General features: G+C 50.1%; 1 protein-coding gene across 1 annotated transcript in view; it reads left to right on the forward strand.

The window, feature by feature from the left end:
- Nucleotides 1–17,503, forward strand: part of NPDC1 (neural proliferation, differentiation and control 1) — a 122,030-nt gene that overhangs the window by 58,582 nt on the left and 45,945 nt on the right. Inside the window, exon 2 of the mRNA XM_077835634.1 lies at nt 16,940–17,083. Coding sequence (XP_077691760.1) covers nt 16,940–17,083 — 144 coding nt within the window. The remainder of the gene's footprint in view (nt 1–16,939; nt 17,084–17,503) is intronic.

Here is a 17,503-nt window from a genome sequence, read left to right on the forward strand (position 1 = left end):
CTGCGGGAGGGACGGTTTTCTTCATCTGTGTGCATGCAACATGGCACAATGGAGCTCTGAGCCATGGCTGGGGTTTGCAGGTGCTACCATAATGAACATGTAGCCCTGATGTCATACAATTATACCTGATCTTATATCGCACTTTTCAACAGTAGATCTCAAAGTGGTCTACGAAGGAGTGTGTTTTACAGATGGGGAAACTGAGGCACAGGGAGGCAAAGTGATTTGCTCAAGGTCACCAGCAGGCTAGTGGCAGAGCCAGGGATAGAACCCGAGTGTCTGAAGACCCAGACCGGTGCTCTATCTGCTGAACCACACTGCCTGTGTATGTGAATGTGCAAGTGTATTTTCTGGAACCAGCTCAGTGTGTGCTGTATTCACATGGAGAGCAGCACCACAGACCTCAAGCGCCTCTGTTGGTCCTTAGTTACTTCATCTGCCAGTTTAATCATCCTTGGGCTGACACCAGGTTTTATCCACAGTAGAGGGGTGCTGGAGCTGCGTCCATGACTGTGTTTTCAAACAACCACGTGACCCTGTTATGCCGGTATCAGCATGCTGCAATGGATGTCTCTTGTGTCAAGAGGAGTGCTCCGGTTCCAGCATGCATCAATTCATTTGAGAATCTTCTTATCTGCCTCAGCTTCCAGCTTGTACTAGTACTGATCCCCGCCCCCAACTCCATTTCCTCCCCCCTCCATTCCCTCCCCTCTCCCATCCCCAGTAGGCAGCAGGCTTCTCCATCACTGCCCTGTAATGATCTGTGTCCCCCAAACAGTCTAAGAACATGCATCATCCAATCAGCCAGGTTTCCAAGGCTGGGCTAACCTTTTGCGCTCTCACCCACACTGGGGCAGTGCTGTTGGCGGTGAAATATTATATAAGGGTCTTCTGTGAGTTTTCCCATCACCCGCAGCCGGATGCAGTTAGCTTCTGTCTGTTTTCCTCATTGTTTCTAGCTAACTGGACCGCAACAGGGTGAAATTGTGTGTGGTCTGTTCAAACAAACTGCTTCGCGACTTCACAAGAGTCCTTCTCCTTTTTGGATTTATTCCCAGGATCCCCATGGTGGCTGTGCTCTCCCCTCACCCTCTCCCACCTCCCATCTCAAAAATATGGAGATTCCTGCATCGTTCTTGCTCATCCAAATGGAACGTGGGTTCCCATGGAGACATTTGGTTTCAGTGTAATAAAGCTGTTCTCTGCTGGACATAGTCAAAATATATTAAATTAGCTCTTCCTCAGTTTCATGGGTGGTGATTGACACTCCCCAAATTCTAATTACCCTGCTAACGGCTGATTAATGAATTGTAAAGTCAAATGTAATCGGATAATGTGGGTTTTAAATAACAATTGATTAAACATTGAAAATGTAATTAGATCAATAAGTCTCTCCATCACTGCTGTTCATCCTCATTGGATGGAGCCGTGGAGCAGTTGTCCAGCTGCTTTAACCTAGGTAATGGTCGTCTTCTATCTCCGTTAAATGCTCTGCTTTATTTGCAGGGCTGCCTAATACCTGCAGAAGAGCCTAGCTGCCTTGCTGGTTGTGCTCACAGATGCCCTCTAGTGGACATTTACTTGGATACTTGCATCCGATGAAGTGAGCTGTAGCTCACAAAAGCTTATGCTCAAATAAATTTCAGAGTAGCAGCCGTGTTAGTCTGTATCCGCAAAAAGAAAAGGAGGAATTGTGGCACCTTAGTCTCTAAGGTGCCTCAAATAAATTGGTTAGTCTCTAAGGTGCCATGAGTACTCCTGTTCTTTTTGCGGATACAGACTAACACGGCTGTTACCCTGATACTTGGATACTGAAAGTCTCCAGGCCAGATGTAGAGAATTAAGACAATATAGGGACAATATTCCTCTTGTTGTTTTTCCAGTACAGGATTAATTAGTGCAGCAGTTCTCAACCAGGGGCCCGAGGCCCCCTCGGTGGGGGGGGCATGAGCAGGTTTCAGGGGGTCTGCCAAGTAAGGCCAACATTAGACTCACGGGGGCCCAGCGCAGAAACCTGAAGCCCCGCCACCCAGGGCTGAAGATGAAGCCGGATAACTTAGCTTTGTGGGGCCCAATGTGGCGTGGGGTCCCGGGCAGTTGCTCTGCTTTCTACCCCCTAATGCCGGCCCTGGGTTTTATACACCGAAAAACAGCTCTTGTGGCACAGATGGGCCCTGGAGGGTTTATAGCATGTTTGGGGGTTGGGGGGGCTCAGAATGAAAAACGTTGAGAACAGCTGAATTAGTGGAAATCTTTCTGCTTAGCATACCTCCCCCCCAAAAAAAAGAAAAAAAAAAAAAACCACACAGGAGGCTAGTGTGGAAACTGCACAGATCCTTTACAAAAATTAAATCTGGCAGCCACATCTCATTCAGTTTCAATCCCCCTTTAATATCCTGCCAGCTAATGCTTTAAATAATCAGTTTTGTTTCCCCAAGTCTAGCTGGCACCCTGTGCAGGTTTGCCCAGGGCTGAGACTCTCAGAGCCAACTTCTCCAGGGCTGAGTGGATAGTGCACTGGATCAGAACTTGGGAGATCTGAATTTGGTCACCCTGCTGGGCGACCCTGGGTGAGTCACTTCCCTCTCTGTGCCTTCGTTTCCCCATCTGTAAAATGGGGACAGTAATACTGACTTCCTTTGTAAAGGTCTTTGAGATCTCTTGATGAAAAGTGTTAGGTAAGAGCTAGGGATTATCATCACCACACAGATGCTGGGGGTTAGCAGAACAGCTGTGCGGCACAGGTGGAAAGCTGCGGGGGGGAGGTTGCAGTGGAGTATGGGGTCATTTCCCCTCTGGATGCTCTACCAGGAGTTAGAAGAGCAGGTTTATAGTCCTGACTCCATCGCTGACTTGCTTGAGCAAAGCTCTTCTCACAGCTCAGTTTCCCCATCTTTAAAATGAGGGGATGGTTGTTAATAATTTATGATGTGTATTTCCGTAGCCTCTAAAAGCCCCAGCTAGAGGCTAGGACTGCATTGTGCTAGGCGCTGTAAAAACAGAGAGCCAGAAGACTAGCCCTAATGATACTTACCCTCTTGTGTAAAATGCTTTGACGTCAATGGATGTAAAGAGCTAATTCGGGGCACGAAACAAGGTTTAGAGTTTTATAACCATGAGCATCTCCTTTTATTTTACTGCTGGAATAAAAGCTTTTATGGCGTCTATTTCTGCCCCCCCCCTTCTTAAACGTGATCGCCTCTCGGAGATGAGCTGTGGAATACAGGGTCACTCGGAAACAGGCAAAAAGCTTTTAATGTGCCTTCATGCTGCCAGTATCTCTGAGCACGAATCCGCTGAGTCTGTAAACTTTCCCTGCTAAGTCATTCACGTTTGTTTTCATAAACACACGTAATTCCTCCTGGTAAATTCTTAATGCCACCCGCCTCCACTGGAGGTGGAAATAGGCTCCAAGCTGCTCTCAAGAGCGGGTGTTAATGGGAAGCCAGAGAAATTAATTTAAATTGCCAACATTTCAACCAGCATTTCATGGCTGTTTATTTTTGTTTTCTAAGAGAAGCAGCATTTGCAGAAATCCAGCCCCTGCTCTGTGACAAATGCTGGGTGAAAAGTCTGTTGATGGAATGTGTGTTTGTGACTGATTTATTGCTCCCTCCTACCACATCCTTCTATTTCTGCGAAAACAGAGAGCACTAGTCCCAATGCCTGGCCTTTCTGTTGCATGTTGCACTGATTTCTGCATCAGTTCTCTGTAGTCTGTGGATTGCTAGTGATCCGGGCCTGGTCATATGGTGTGAGCTTTCTTCCTCCTTTTCCACCTGCTAAATCGTATCAGAAGAATCTAAAATGCATCTCGCTTCATTTCTTACTCTTCTGTGTCAGCTGTCGCTGTAGCTGGCCCAGGGATCATACAGGATCTTGAATTGGGAGGGCAGGCATCTCTGGGAAAATCTCTCGCAAGATGCGATCCGTGTTATGGAGACATGGGAGAATCCCTGTGACAGGCAGGGTAGCGATGCTGGTAGCTGTCATAGATAGTCTGTCTTGCTTGCTGGTTGTCCTTGGATATAAATCCATTGTAAGTAATGCCCTCTAACCCAACACGAACGTCAGGTCTACACTACAGACTTGTATCGCTATAACAACATTGCTGAAGGATGTGAAAAATCTACACCCCTCAGTGACATAGTTATACTAACCTAACTCCTGGTGTAGACAGCGTTGTGTCGGCGGGAGAGCTACATAGCTGCTGTCTCTTGCCGAGCGTCTCCCGTCCATGTCGGAGCATCTTCACTTAAGCACTTCGGCGGCGCAGCTGCGATGGCGCAGAGTGTGGGCAGGTCTGCGCTTAAAACTATCTGGTGGAAGAATGAATTGTCAGCTGCAGGATGGCACCGTCGCAGTTTCACAGCAGATGACTGCGGCTTATAAAACTTTATCAAAATGGGGCTGCACAGGGAGTTGGCTCCAGGATGCTACAGTGATCAGGAGCTTTTATGTCCCACCTACCCATTAAGGTGTTTATAACACTGCCCACCTTGTTTGGCCTAGGACACTGGGCCTAACCGCCTGCCTCCAGCCAGCAGTTCTGCAGCATCTCTAAGGGCCACAAAAAGAACAGGAGGACTTGTGGCACCTTAGAGACTAACCAATTTATTTGAGCATAAGCTTTCGTGAGCTACATACTTTCCACAGTATGCATCCGATGAAGTGAGCTGTAGCTCACAAAAGCTCATGCTCAAATAAATTGGTTAGTCTCTAAGGTGCCACAAGTCCTCCTGTTCTTTTTGCGAATACAGACTAACACGGCTGCTACTCTGAAATCTAAGGGCCACAGACATTCAAAACCTGACTCTCCTGCACGGTGTCAGCACAGTGTCCCCGAACACCTGGCTGTGGGTGCTTGTTCACTCTGAATGGTGTCTCCCGAATCGCCAACACCTCTCCCAGCTTCTGTCCCTGAACCAGCCAGGTGCTACCCTGCTTGGCCTCTGAGCCAGATCAGAGATCCCAGCTCAAGGTGAAACAATTGCAGGCTCCGTTCTCCTTCCAAGCTACCTGTCTGCTGAGTGCTCCTGCATAGGCCAGGTTTGAAGCAGGGCACTTTTCCCTCTTGATTGGCTCATTCAGAGGGATGCTGGGATGTGATTCCAGGGAGGGAAGATTAGGACAGAGTTTTTGGATTTACCATGCAAAGGACTCCACCATCTGGTTAATAGGGGATGGTTGGCCTGCGGTTGTCGTAGCCGTGTCGGTCCCAGGATATTAGAGACACAAGGCGAGTGAGGGAATATCTTTCATTGGACCAACTTCTGTTGGTGAGAGAGATGACCTTTCCCAGACCTGAAGATGAGCTCTGTGTAAGCTCGAAAGCTCGTCTCTCTCACCAACAGAAGTTGGTCCAATAAAAGATATGACCTCACCCACCTTGTTTCTCTAATTTTTTCTTCAGCAAGGCACTGCACACTCAAAGCCCTTCTGGTCCAGAAACTCGACGCCTGGATTCTTTCCTCGCTACCTCAGGCCCTTTTGAATCTACAACTCCTCCCTTTGCACTCAGTTTGTATCCGCACACACTGCTGACTGTGGTAGCTAATCGTATTTTGCCTCGGCCCAGGTCCTAGGGTGGCACGTGGTGGTTTTCATATGACAGGCTCCGGATGCCATTGTTTTGCATGAGGACAGGACCCTCTAGGGAAGTGGCCCCCTCCCCAGCTCTCACGTGGGCCTAGAGCAGCATCTGTGGCAGAGCACCCTGGGCAGATACTCTGCGTTCATGGCCTCTGGCATTCTCCCCCTGCTGAGACACTATGGGGTGAACTGCCCTGCTCGTCCCATGATGCACTGATACAAGCTTGATTAGTCAGTGGGGTCAGTGCGGACGCACAATGCAGTTGACACATGGTCGTGTGGTGAAAGAAAGCTGCAGCGTGGACACCGGATCAGAGGAGAGTGTTGGCAAGTGGCCTTCCAAGCTGAGCTGTAGCATAGAGGGGCCAGCAAAAACTGTCCCCATCCTTGTTAGAACCATCCCTAGACGCGTCTTTCTGTCTGTGCTTGAGGATGACGGACGCCTTGATGAAGCCACAGGTGGTGCAGCCCTCTGAAAGGGAAGGTTGACGAGAGCTGGTTGCATTGGGGACAATTAAATCAGCTTTCTGTGTGAGTAATGAAATGACCCGAAGGGTGCCAAACAGCTTGGCTTAGCGTGTGTGAGCATTCAGACATCTGTGCAGAGGGGCTGGGCTGGGAATCCCCTTGCTCTTTTGAAACTGTTGCTGGTTGTTGGCTGCCTGCAAAACTCTTCCCTTCTGAAGGGGATGCTGGCTGCGTAGCCGCGCTGTGCCTCTGTGGCTGTGATCTGAGACCTTGTCGCCAAGGAAAAAGGCCTAGACTGCACAGCAGGACGCTTTCGTCTCCTTTTCTGACTGCTAGTCAGCCTACCAGCAGGGTCCCTCTCAGGCTGTTCCTGGGAGGAGGGAACAGTGCTCCAGAGGACAGGTCTGGTTGGGAAGCAGGGGTGTTGCAAGGAGAGCTAATTGGAGAATGGGCTCTATTCCATGGAAAACTTAGACTGCCTGGCAAACAATCCAAAACTGAACACTTCTATTCAGTGCAGTGCTTCATGGGAGTCACTGTTCAGGTGCCTCTTGCCCCATTCCACTTCTATGGGCCAGGCTCCCTAGCTGGACTACATCGTCCATGATGCGCCGTGGCCTCCCTTCTCCTTGAGCTTGTGCAATGCATCATGGGAAGTGTAGTCCAGTTAAGAAGCTCGGCCCATAGGAGACTTGAGGCATGAGGCACCTGAACTACGACTCCCATGAAACACTGCAGCAGACTCTCTGAATAGAAATATTTTTGATTTTTTCAACACTTTTATTTTGTTCCTGGGTGTTTAAACTCTGCTTTCCACGAAAGTTTGGTTTTTCAGCAGACACTTTTGCAGAATACGTTGTCGAAAGAAGCGAGTTTTTCCATCCCCCAAAACAGAAAAAAAGGTTTCAACCAGCCCATGTTTCCAGCTCTTAATCTCTCTCTCTCATATCCTGCCTGGAGTATCCAGTGAGCTGATTTTAGACCATAGTAAAAGAGCCCTATTCCCTTCCACGCTAAACCACTGTCTCATCCTTAATAGGAATTTCTTTTTGCGGATACAGACTAACACGGCTGCTACTCTGAAACCTGTCTTTAATAGACATTGTGTGACGCAGACTGTTTCTCTGGATCCCTTTCCGTGTTTTATACAGCTGCGTGGGAGTCTGACTCAGAAGAAGCTGCGCTGTTTACGGTACTGATGTTTGTCTGCGTGTAGATTAAGTTTTTAAATACGGTATTCCCCCGTTGCTTCCTGCCCTTTATTTTAAGCCTGTTGTTGCTTTCTTTCTTTTAATAAGCAAATTATAAGGCTCCGGAAGCAGTGGTTACTTCGTTTTCACCCTCCTAATGCTCTTAAACTCTTTGCATTAAGTGCTTCAGCCTTTCCCTAGCTGCAGCGTGCCGAATAATATTATGAGCAAATCACATCAGATTACTTCTGCAGGATCTATGTGGGGCTCTGGCAGAGTCTAGCTTTGTGTCTAATGGGACCTAATTGGAAGACATTGAGAAAACGCTGCCTGCAAAGTAAACGGTTCCAAGAAATGTGGCCCTGTTTTGTCTCTGAGCAAGGCCCACACTTCATTGCTCATTGGCACCCCCTGCTGGCTGCCTCAGACGGATGGCAGTTGGCTCAGAGTTGCAAGCACTTCCTCTTCCTTTGTGGCAGGCTGGATGTTCTACTGGGATCAGGGGAGTGCTGGAAATTGATGACCCAAAGAACAAAAGCCCTGATGCCTCATCGGTATGAGTCAAAGCTGCTGGCTCACTGCCCCCGGGAGCTGTCTGGTCACACTGTGATTCAGAGACCTTCAGTCTCAAGTGAGGAAAAGCTCAAAGTGAAGTACAAATATTCCAAGCAAGAATAGTTCTCCGACACGTGTCAGCACAGAACTTGTACAGCTGTTACTGAGGTGGGGCTGTACCCTACAGTCATTGATAAAACAGACCAGAGTTCCTATCTGTGTGCCTTTCAGATGCACCCTTCATTGTAGTTTATAATGCTCCACACACATAATTAAGCCGTTTCTAATTAATATACACAGTGAAGCTCTGGTTATAGCTCTTGTTATAAAATGGATCGCTTGTGGTATTGTCTTCCAGGAGACACTGGACTGCTGCTCCACTATGAGTTGTGGGGTTCCTGGGACTGTGTGATCGAAACCAGACAAGAATTGGGGTCCTCCTTGTTTCTGGTGGCATGGAGTTCCATGGGCTGGGGACCACCCTGAGAACCCCCTGCCGTAGGAATCTCACCTCTGGGACTTGTAACCTGGAATTCAGCGTCACAAAGCGCATGTCATGGTGCCCCATAAAGGAATGAGTGAGAGCATGGCAATGAATTGCTGATGCAGCAGCCGTTCTGAACTTACAAAAGCTCTCCACAGCTGTGTTCACGAATTCTGCTAGGCTGGGTGTAGGCAAACGGAGGAGCGAGCCAGAAAAAATATTTGAAAGGCTTGTCCATGTGTGGAAGAGAACCACTGTCTGAGGCTGGCTGTGTTCTCTCGTGAACACACTAGGTTTCAGGGGTTGAGGTGCTGCTTTGTGGAGGCTCATTCCAGGGGTGAAAGGATTTCCCCAGTGTGATTGAAGGGTTAGTGCCTCCTGGCAGTACCTGAACTCCTGAAAGCCCTTTCTCACACCAGCATAAACCGGGAGGAGCTGGGCTGAAGCCTGGTCTCGTATCCTGGGCTGGAAGGGCTATTGATGCAGCTTGGAGGTGGTTTAGCTATCCCAATAGAAAGGACCTTTATCCCAGGATACCTGTGTCCACACTAGGAGGGGTTGTATCATGTTCACTATACCAGAATAGTTAAAGCAGGAGGCTTTGTGTGTATAGGCAAGTCCTTGTCAATGGGAATTAGGCATCTAAGTGTCTGTCACTTTGGAAATGGAACTTAGACACTTATATCACTTAGGCGCTTCTGAAAATTTTCCTCTAGGCCTCTGAGGGATTGAAGACCCCACCCAAGATCTAAGTACAGGTAAGAACATGAGTAGCTAAGGGCTGGCCTCCAAGGGGAAAGAGCCTGGAATAGCTCCCTGTGTGAACAGTCCTAGTCCACATTCAGAGGGTCTTTGTGCGATTTAGTTTAATCCTCTTTGGATTTTCACACCCTGCTTTAGTTTACAGTAACTAGCATGTCCAGACGAGCCCTTAAGTGTATTTTTCCATACTTAGGCCTTGCCTACATAGGAAAGAGTTTTTTGGTATAATCGGAGATGTGAATTTAAACCGATCTAGTTACCCAGGTTTCACCCTTGTGTGGACACACTGTTCTAGGCTAAAAGGGACTTGTACCAGTTTAGCTCATGTTGCTCAGGGAGGGGTTTAAGCAAAACCAAAAAGGCCTCTCGTACCCCAGAATAAGCATGTCCACACTGGGGCTTCGCAGTCCAACACCACCTGTGTGACTGGTCGCGCATTCTCCACCTTTCTGCCACCTTTTCCGTTTTTCTTTCTAATCCTCTCCCTAATGTTTTCATTTGACTCCCCGCCCCTTTGCTCCTGATTTGCTCATGGGCCGCAAATCCAATGACCTTGGAATTACCAGGGCGGATCACACCCAAGGTCCCTTGAGCCCTGTATCCTGTCTCTGACAGCGGCTGGCACCGGGTGCTCCAGCGGGAGGCGCAAAAGTGAAATCCTGGACATGGAGGTCGTTCGTCTCTGAGTTCATCGCCGTTTTGTGCCCTGAAGGTTTATGTCCCTTGTGTCTGATGTCCCTGGAAGTTCAGGTTGAATGTTCAGCGCATGCCGCTCAAGCGGATTCTCTGCAAAGCCAACGAGCGTGTCCAGTGCTGCTCTGTATATCACATAGGAGCTGGCCCGTCCTACACAGGAGGAGAGAGGCGCTGGGGTGGCTTTCAGTGCTGACTGTCTGATCCTCTCCAGGTCTCGTGGAGGGGCCCAGCACTGAGGGGAGGAGATAGGGCAGATGCTGAAAGCAGAGACTCCTCATCTAATTGCAGGATAAATGGAAAACAGCACCAGTTCGTGCCTGTCAAACTGCCCTGAGCTGCAAAGTTACAGGAGCGAATTTAAATAGCTGAGGGTGAGGAGTGGCATCATCCGGGAGAATATCAAGGTACTGCTGGAGCCAGGGGTTAGGGCACTAGCCTAGGATTCAAGAGGCGAGATCCAATTCCCTGCTCTGCCACAGGCATCCTGGGTGGCCTTGGGCAAGTCCCTTAGTTCCTCTGTGCCTCAGTTTCCCATCTGTACTATGGGGATAACAGCCCTGCTCTGGCACACGAGGGGTGAGAGGCTGAATGCATGAGAGTGAGGTGCTTAGACACTGTGGGATGGGAGGAGTAGGAGAGACAGGAAACCTGCTTCTTGGGTCAGTGAATTTAATGTCTCCCACAGCAGAGGAGGCTGGTGGTTAAATCTTCATGTGACCCCTCTGCCCACAATCTCATACGAAATAAGTCCATCAAGCGGCCAGGGGGCAAAAGAATCCTCAACACTGCCCCAAATATGGACGCTGACTCTGTGCGTAGGGGTGCAATTGCAGTGGAATGGGGAGTGGGGGGTCTGACCCGTGCTCCAGGCCCGCTTCCTTAGTGCCAGGCCGAGCCCTGTTCATGGTAGCAGAGCTGCTCCGTGTCTGGGCTCTGTAACGATGCCCCCCAAGCTCAGGGAGGACTGCTGGTCCTTTGGCACTTTGCCCTAGGATCGCTCCCTGTGTCCCCTTGCAGAATGCACGGTGGGATCTCTCTGCGCGCTGGCTCAGTTACACCCTTTGGCCTTCGTGGACCATGAGAACAAGAGCTGAATGTCAAGGGAAATGATAACTATAGCCCCTGCCGCCTGTCACAGCAGCAGTCGCCCGAGCACGGGCGGGATGGGGCAGCGCTCCATGCTGTAGGTTAAGTGTGTCGAGAAGAAATGAAATGGGGGCAGGGGAGGGACGTCCCTGTGGTGGCGACTGGCTGGCTGAGGGAGTTGGTAATGGAATTACTAGGTTGTCAGCTTTTTGGGGCACCGCCTGTCTGTGTTTGTACAGCACCAGCACAGTGGGGCTGTGGTCTGGTTGGGGCTGCTAGGCACGACTGCCATACGCTTGTCCAGTAGTGACCAACGGGCCAGTAGTTGCCAGAGGCTCTGTCGGGGGTGCTGATAGCCCCTGACGTGCAGTGAGCGGCTGGCTGGCTGATTGCCAGTGGATACGTGTCTCCATGGCACAGACCATCAGCACAGCCCACCCAAGTGGTTTAGGAAGTGCCCCTCACAGGCCAGGAACCTGGAGTCAACCCTAGCGGAGGCTCCATCCCGGTCACGGGGCAGGGGCACAGGATGGGAAGGTGAGTGAGTGGCACCTGGTATAAAGTGAATTCAATCCCCAGAGGGGCCTCGGCCCAGGCTGTCCTTGCCTGGCACCAAGGGCACTGGTGGGGAGGGAGTGTGTGAAGAGGGTTTTCTCTACCTCCCTCCTCTGCTGGCTAGAAACTGAAACCAGACCTCTGATGGGAAAGCGCCCCTGGGACAGCAGCTGCTGTTTGTTCACAGCCTGTGTTCTGTTGACTTTGTGTTTGTGACTAAGGGACACGCCACGGTGCCCAGCTGGTACAGAGAGCCCAGAGAGCAGGGACAGACACTGTGCAGCAGCTGAGCAGCCAGGGCAGTCTGATTCCCCCAGCTTGGACAATCCGGGGACATGTCCTCCCCTATCCCCAGCCACGAACTGGCTACATCATCACCCACATCCCTCCACCCTGCTTCCCTCAGTGATGCTGGGACCCATCCATCGCTCTGGGAGCCTTTGTCATGTGCCATGGGCTGGAGGACTGCAGTGCTAGCCATTGACTCTGTGGGCATGAGAGGGGAGCCTGTTACCTGCACAAAATTTTATATTACTCGCACACTCTAGGGACACCCACCTTTACCCCATTCCTAGGGCTCAAGCGTAACCGTACACTCTAGGGCACCCATCCTTACCCTGTTCCTAGGCTTCAGGCATAACCCTGTTAATTTAGGCACCCACTCTTATCCTTCTGTGGGCTCAGGGTGTAACCTTACACTCTGCAGGTTTGGAGGGTCTTTTACCAGTGAAAAGAGCCTTACACAGTAATATCCTACTTAACCTCTATTTATTAACAGTCACCAAAACAGAATGCACACGCTAAGCATACAATGCTCACCACTCCCAATAAGGCAGATGAATTTTTCTTGATGACCAGTCAGGATCAGGTATTCTGGGGGACTCCAGCTTCTGCACAGTGTGGATGGGGGGGTGTTGAGGTCTGGGAGTTCTGATCTTGGGGCTGTGTCCTGGAGTTGGTTCTCAAGAACTTCCTTTTGGACCCCAGTTTATGTAGTGGAATGTGAGTCCTGCTTAGCTGTGCCTTAACCAACCATTTTACTAAATCACTAAATAATTTTCTAACCAATCCTAACATATTGTAAAACCATTTTTTTTAACCAATCATATCCCACCATCTTAACTGATTTACACCTAACAAAATTAGTTAAGCAACAAACAGAAACAATCAAAGAACCAGACAGAGACCAGACAGATAAACGATAGAGAAATGGGGATCCTGAAGACAAAACAATAGAAGGAGAGATTTTACAGTCACAACTGTTGATAAGTGATTTCTTGCCAGACAGAACGCCAGCAAACCAAGTTTTCTTTAAAGAAACAGCTCTTAATATGGTTATCTGGTGCTGTCAGGAGTGAGCCGCCTTAACAGCCCGATAGGACATTGGTTTAATGTAATTTAGAGGGAACCTGAGGATGTGACCTTCTGCTTCTTAGCTCATGGCTGCTGCTGTCCTAATATGGCCACAGACAAAGGCCTCAGACCTTACAATATGGCTACAGGAAAAGGCCTTATCCTTCCATGCCCGTGTGCCACTGAGCAGCCCCCGAGCACTCCCTTTCCATTTCCCCCGTTGCAGCAGTCTGCTCACCCGGAGCAGCTCTGCCTGCTAACGGGGCAGGGTCCCTGCTGTGTGCGCTTTGTTCAAGGTGCCTCGCCCACCCCACCCAGGAGGCGTGTCTCCGGGTGTCAGTCTCCTGCGCTAGTCCCCACAGGGGAGCAGGGAAAGCACAGCCTGGAAGAATGGCCTGTCTTCGTCCCACCCATAAATTACATGGGAAATCAGTCGGTGACCGTGGGGCAGGGAGAACTGGCTCTTCAGGAGATCCGAGAGGAAGCAGTGCAGCAGCCTGAGTTTATAGGAAATAAAAACAACCTGAGTCTGCTGTTCAGGTCTGGTGCTAGAACGCCACACCCGGGTGGTGGTGACTGCACAATGCAGGACAGTTGATCTGTGCGCCCAGCCCTGGCATCCAAAAGCAGGTTGGTGATGGGAGCGTCTCTACGGCAGCCCTACTCCTCACTTCACACAGTCCATGGGGTTCACCCCTGTGCTTTTGGTTCCAGTTCAGGCGGGTGGGCCCCTCCGAGCGGAGCTGGTCAGCAAATGGCATTTCCATCCCATGGGGGCTCAGACACTTCAGAATTCCCTTTTGTCCCGAACTGGGATGAAAATTCAAACTTTGCAAATTGACTCTGAAATGGAAATTCCGGAATATTTGGTTTCTGAAACATCCTTATTGGAATGTTTTGTTTCATTAATATCAAGGCATTCTAATCTAGTACACTATATTAAATCTATATAGAATGGTAAATATATATATTAATAGAATACAATTACATTATAAACTTAAAAAAAAAATTAATAGTCCAAGTGAAATAAGGTCACAATGAACGATTCCATTTCGATGCACGTTGTCCTGAAATTTGTACAGTTTTGTTGAAATCAAGATGTTCTCATGAAATGTTTCAATTTCAAAACAACATTTTCCAGTGGGAAAACTGTTCCATCCAAAAATGTTGAACTGCTCTACTTAGGAGAATAGGAACGGCCAGACTGGATCAGACCCCCTGGCCATCTAACCTACTGTCCTGTCTCCGGCAGGGGTCAGATGCTTCAGAGGAAGAGGCAGAAACCCTCGTAATGGGTGATTTTATAGACTAACCTGCCCACGGGTCAAATTTCACCCTCTCCTTAGCAGTCAGTGGTGGGCTTATGGCTGAAGCTGGACAATTTAAATCCTCTTTCTTTTTTTTTTTTCCTCTTTTTTCAAAATTTTTCCCCTTCTTTCCTTAATGCATCTTCTCATTATCCATGTCATTGTGAAACCTGCTTGTAAGACTGGAAGGCCAGGAGAAACGTTCTGATTAGCTGACACAATAGGGAGCACTTACATTTCATCAATCCTTGATGCTGATTGGCTGAGAGGGTAGCTGTGTGTCATGGCACAAAAAGGCCAGTTTCTCTTTTCTTTTTTTTTAATTCACTTTTTGGGGATGCTGCTTTTCCTTGATGCTCGTTGCAGAAGCAATGGCAATAAAAATGCCCTTGCTGTGACTTTGAGCCCGAAGGCCCACCCCAGCCCCATGCCAGGAAAGCAGGCCCGAGTTGACCTTGGTGGTGCTGGCTAGCTCTTAGCTGTAGCAGCACTGTGATTTCTGAGCTCTTTGGTTGTTTGATCAGCAGCCGGGAATGTGTAGGGCCAGTTGATGATTAGTCACTGATTAGTGATGATTAGTGTTGGGTCTGGTTTTTTTTATGATGCTCAATAAAAGCAGACATTGCTCCAGCTGACAGAGGAATATACATTTTGCGTGGTTTTTATTTAAGCCCAAGCCACAGTCTGCTGCCATGCGAGTCTTGCAACTTTATCTTAGGCCAATAACACGGGGCGTTATTAATTACCTAGGCACGCAGCCCCTACGTTGGCTTAAAATTGATCTTTAACGACATCTGCAGCACGTGTGACCCTCGCTTGTCACCAGCCTGAGGACTGTAGTGTGTAGTGATCCTGTCACCATCCGCTGAGTCCCGCACTCCTGTGTGGCTGCCCTTGCTGTGTGGATGCCCTCCTGGATGTAAGCAGGGGGCACTGCCAGGCACAGGGTGGGGTAGCTGGCAGGAGCTCCCTGGTGCGCCGGCAGGCGGGCAGCTTATATGGGCTCAAGAGGGAAATGGAGGTGGGCCAGGGAAGGTGGGAGCAGGGGAGGAGGAACTCCGCTCCCTCGTCATGATGGCTTGGGTAAGCAGAGCTCTGCTACCCTTCTGGGCTGGGATGGTGAGAGCTCAGTGATGGGGCAAACCAGTGTGCCACACTGTTAAAGTCTGACGTCACATATGGCCTGAGCCGGGCAGGGAAGTCGCATTAACTCAGAGGATCTCAGCACTGTTAGGTTAGGGAGGAAAAACCATCCGGGCAGGAGGCTTTTACTGCGATCTCTGGGCTGGTTCAAGTGGTTAACTTTCACTCAGAAAAAAGTGGCCACCTTTTATTTTATAAGGGAGTTTTTACTTTATAAGGTTGAATGAAAAAAGTGGTTAATTTTCACTCAGGTTAAGTCATGATGTAATTTACAAGGAACAGCTGGTCTGGTGGCCTTGGTGAGTCTGTCTGCACCTGGGGTGAACTGTGCCAGAGCTCAGGGTGAGAAGCGGGGGGGCGAGGTGCCCTAGGCTAGTCGTCTTGTTCGCTGTTAAACTGCCCTGAGCGGATCATAAGGCTGCACAGATCGACTAAGCTCTTTGCTACAGCGGCTAGTAAGTGGTAAGCTACAGCAGAAAGCTCTGCTCGAGACGGGTCCGGAGCTCAGCTACGGAAACTCGCAATGTAAGTTAGCCGTTCACCAAGTCACTTTGTAGACGTTCAGCTGGCCTCTGTAAGCAATGCCAGGCTTATGGGTGAATGCTAGTCTGACTGAAATGCAGAGCTGCAGAACAGGATGGAGTCCCTATTGCAGAGGTGGGCAAACTACGGCCCGTTGGCCACATCCGGCCCATGGGACCCTCCTGCCTGGCCCCTGAGCTCCTGGCCTGGGAGGGTAGCTCACTGTAGAGCCGCCAGCCACCGCTGCTCCAGGCTGCGCGGTAATGGGGCAGGGAGCGGGGGGGCTGGGATAGAGGGCAGGGGAGTTCAGGGAAGGTGGTCCGGGGGCAGGAGTGTGGATAGGGGTCGGGGCGGTCAGAGGGTGAGGAACAGGGGGCTTGAATGGGGGCGGGGGGGCAGTCAGGAAGGAGGGGAGGAGTTGGATGGGGCGGCGGGGGGCAGTCGGGACAGAAAGCAGCGGGGGGTTGGATGGGGCAGGAGTCCTGGGGATCCATCAGGAGGCGAGAAGCAGGGGGGGTCGGATAGGAGGCGGGGGCCGGGCCACGCCTGGCTGTCTGGGAAGGCTCAGCCTGCTCTAACCGGCCCTCTGTACAATTTCGGAAACCCGATGCAGCCTTCAGGCCAAAAAGTTTGCCCGCCCCGTCCTATTGTGTGTTCTCTTCTATAGCACACATCAATGTAGCCTCTGAGCTTAGTCTCACAACTTCTCTGTCATTATCCCCATAGTGCCCATGGGGAAAATGAGGCATGGAGAGGCCTTGGTGACTGGCCCTGACCACAGGTCTTGCAGAACCCAGATCTCCTGATCCCTGTCCTGTGTCTTACTCACAAAACTGCCAGATGTTCCACTGGTCCATTTTGGCTGAGTAAAAGCCTTAATGCTGTTCCTCTCTGGGTTATGCCAGAACATTGTTCCACTCCGGCCAGCATGGGTGGGTTAGGGCTTGGCAGCACCAGCCAAGCTGCTCTCCCTCCCCACCTCTGTTGTAGCTCAGGCTGAACTTGTGGCTAGCTATTCTGCCCCAATGACTCGGATGTGTTTTGCACAGGCAGATACTTACAGTCTGGCCGTAGCTAGGATCCTGTTTCTCATTTCTAGCAATGACAGTAACATCTCCATGTTGTTGTGTCCATCCTTAGCCTGTGGAACAGCCGTTTTTCCCCATCCATGGAGCACCTTGTGAAACTCACTTGGATCTCTTCTCTTTTTCTTTTCCTTTTCCTAGAGGAGTCCTGTCCACGGAGCTTGGACTGCACGCTGCAAAGAAGGGAGTTCTGCCCCCCTGGTTCCCATGCCTGTGGCCCCTGCCTCCCGCAGTTTGTGGAAGATGAACACGGAAGATGCGTCCAGAGGAAGTGGTCCTCCACTGGTACGTGTGTGCGCACGGCAATGGGCCTTCCTGCCGACTCCATGTAAACTCCTTAATCGGTACTCCACTCCCGCCCCTGACTGTAAAGTTCTCCAAATTCTTGAAAGCAGGGATCTTTATGGGCTGAACTGTAAATTAAAGTGTATTGCAGAGGGGACGTACCCTGCAGGCATTGGCAGTGAAGTAGGATCTCTCCCCTGCTGCATGAGTGCTCCAACACATGGTAGACAGCTGGCTAAATTCTGCTCTCCATTACAAAGTGCAGATAACCCCTCTGAAACGTCGGGGGCTGTGCAACTCAGCTCTGAATCGCCACCTGTTTTGCTGCATTACGTTACTTAGCGCAGAAACCTAGCTCAGGGCTTCGCTGGATGCCGAGAGAGAACAGGAGATGTCCGGTAAATGGCAAGGCCCTGTTTG

Source organism: Eretmochelys imbricata, chromosome 16 (genome assembly GCF_965152235.1).
Source record: "Eretmochelys imbricata isolate rEreImb1 chromosome 16, rEreImb1.hap1, whole genome shotgun sequence".
In the NCBI taxonomy this organism is placed as follows: domain Eukaryota; kingdom Metazoa; phylum Chordata; order Testudines; family Cheloniidae; genus Eretmochelys; species Eretmochelys imbricata.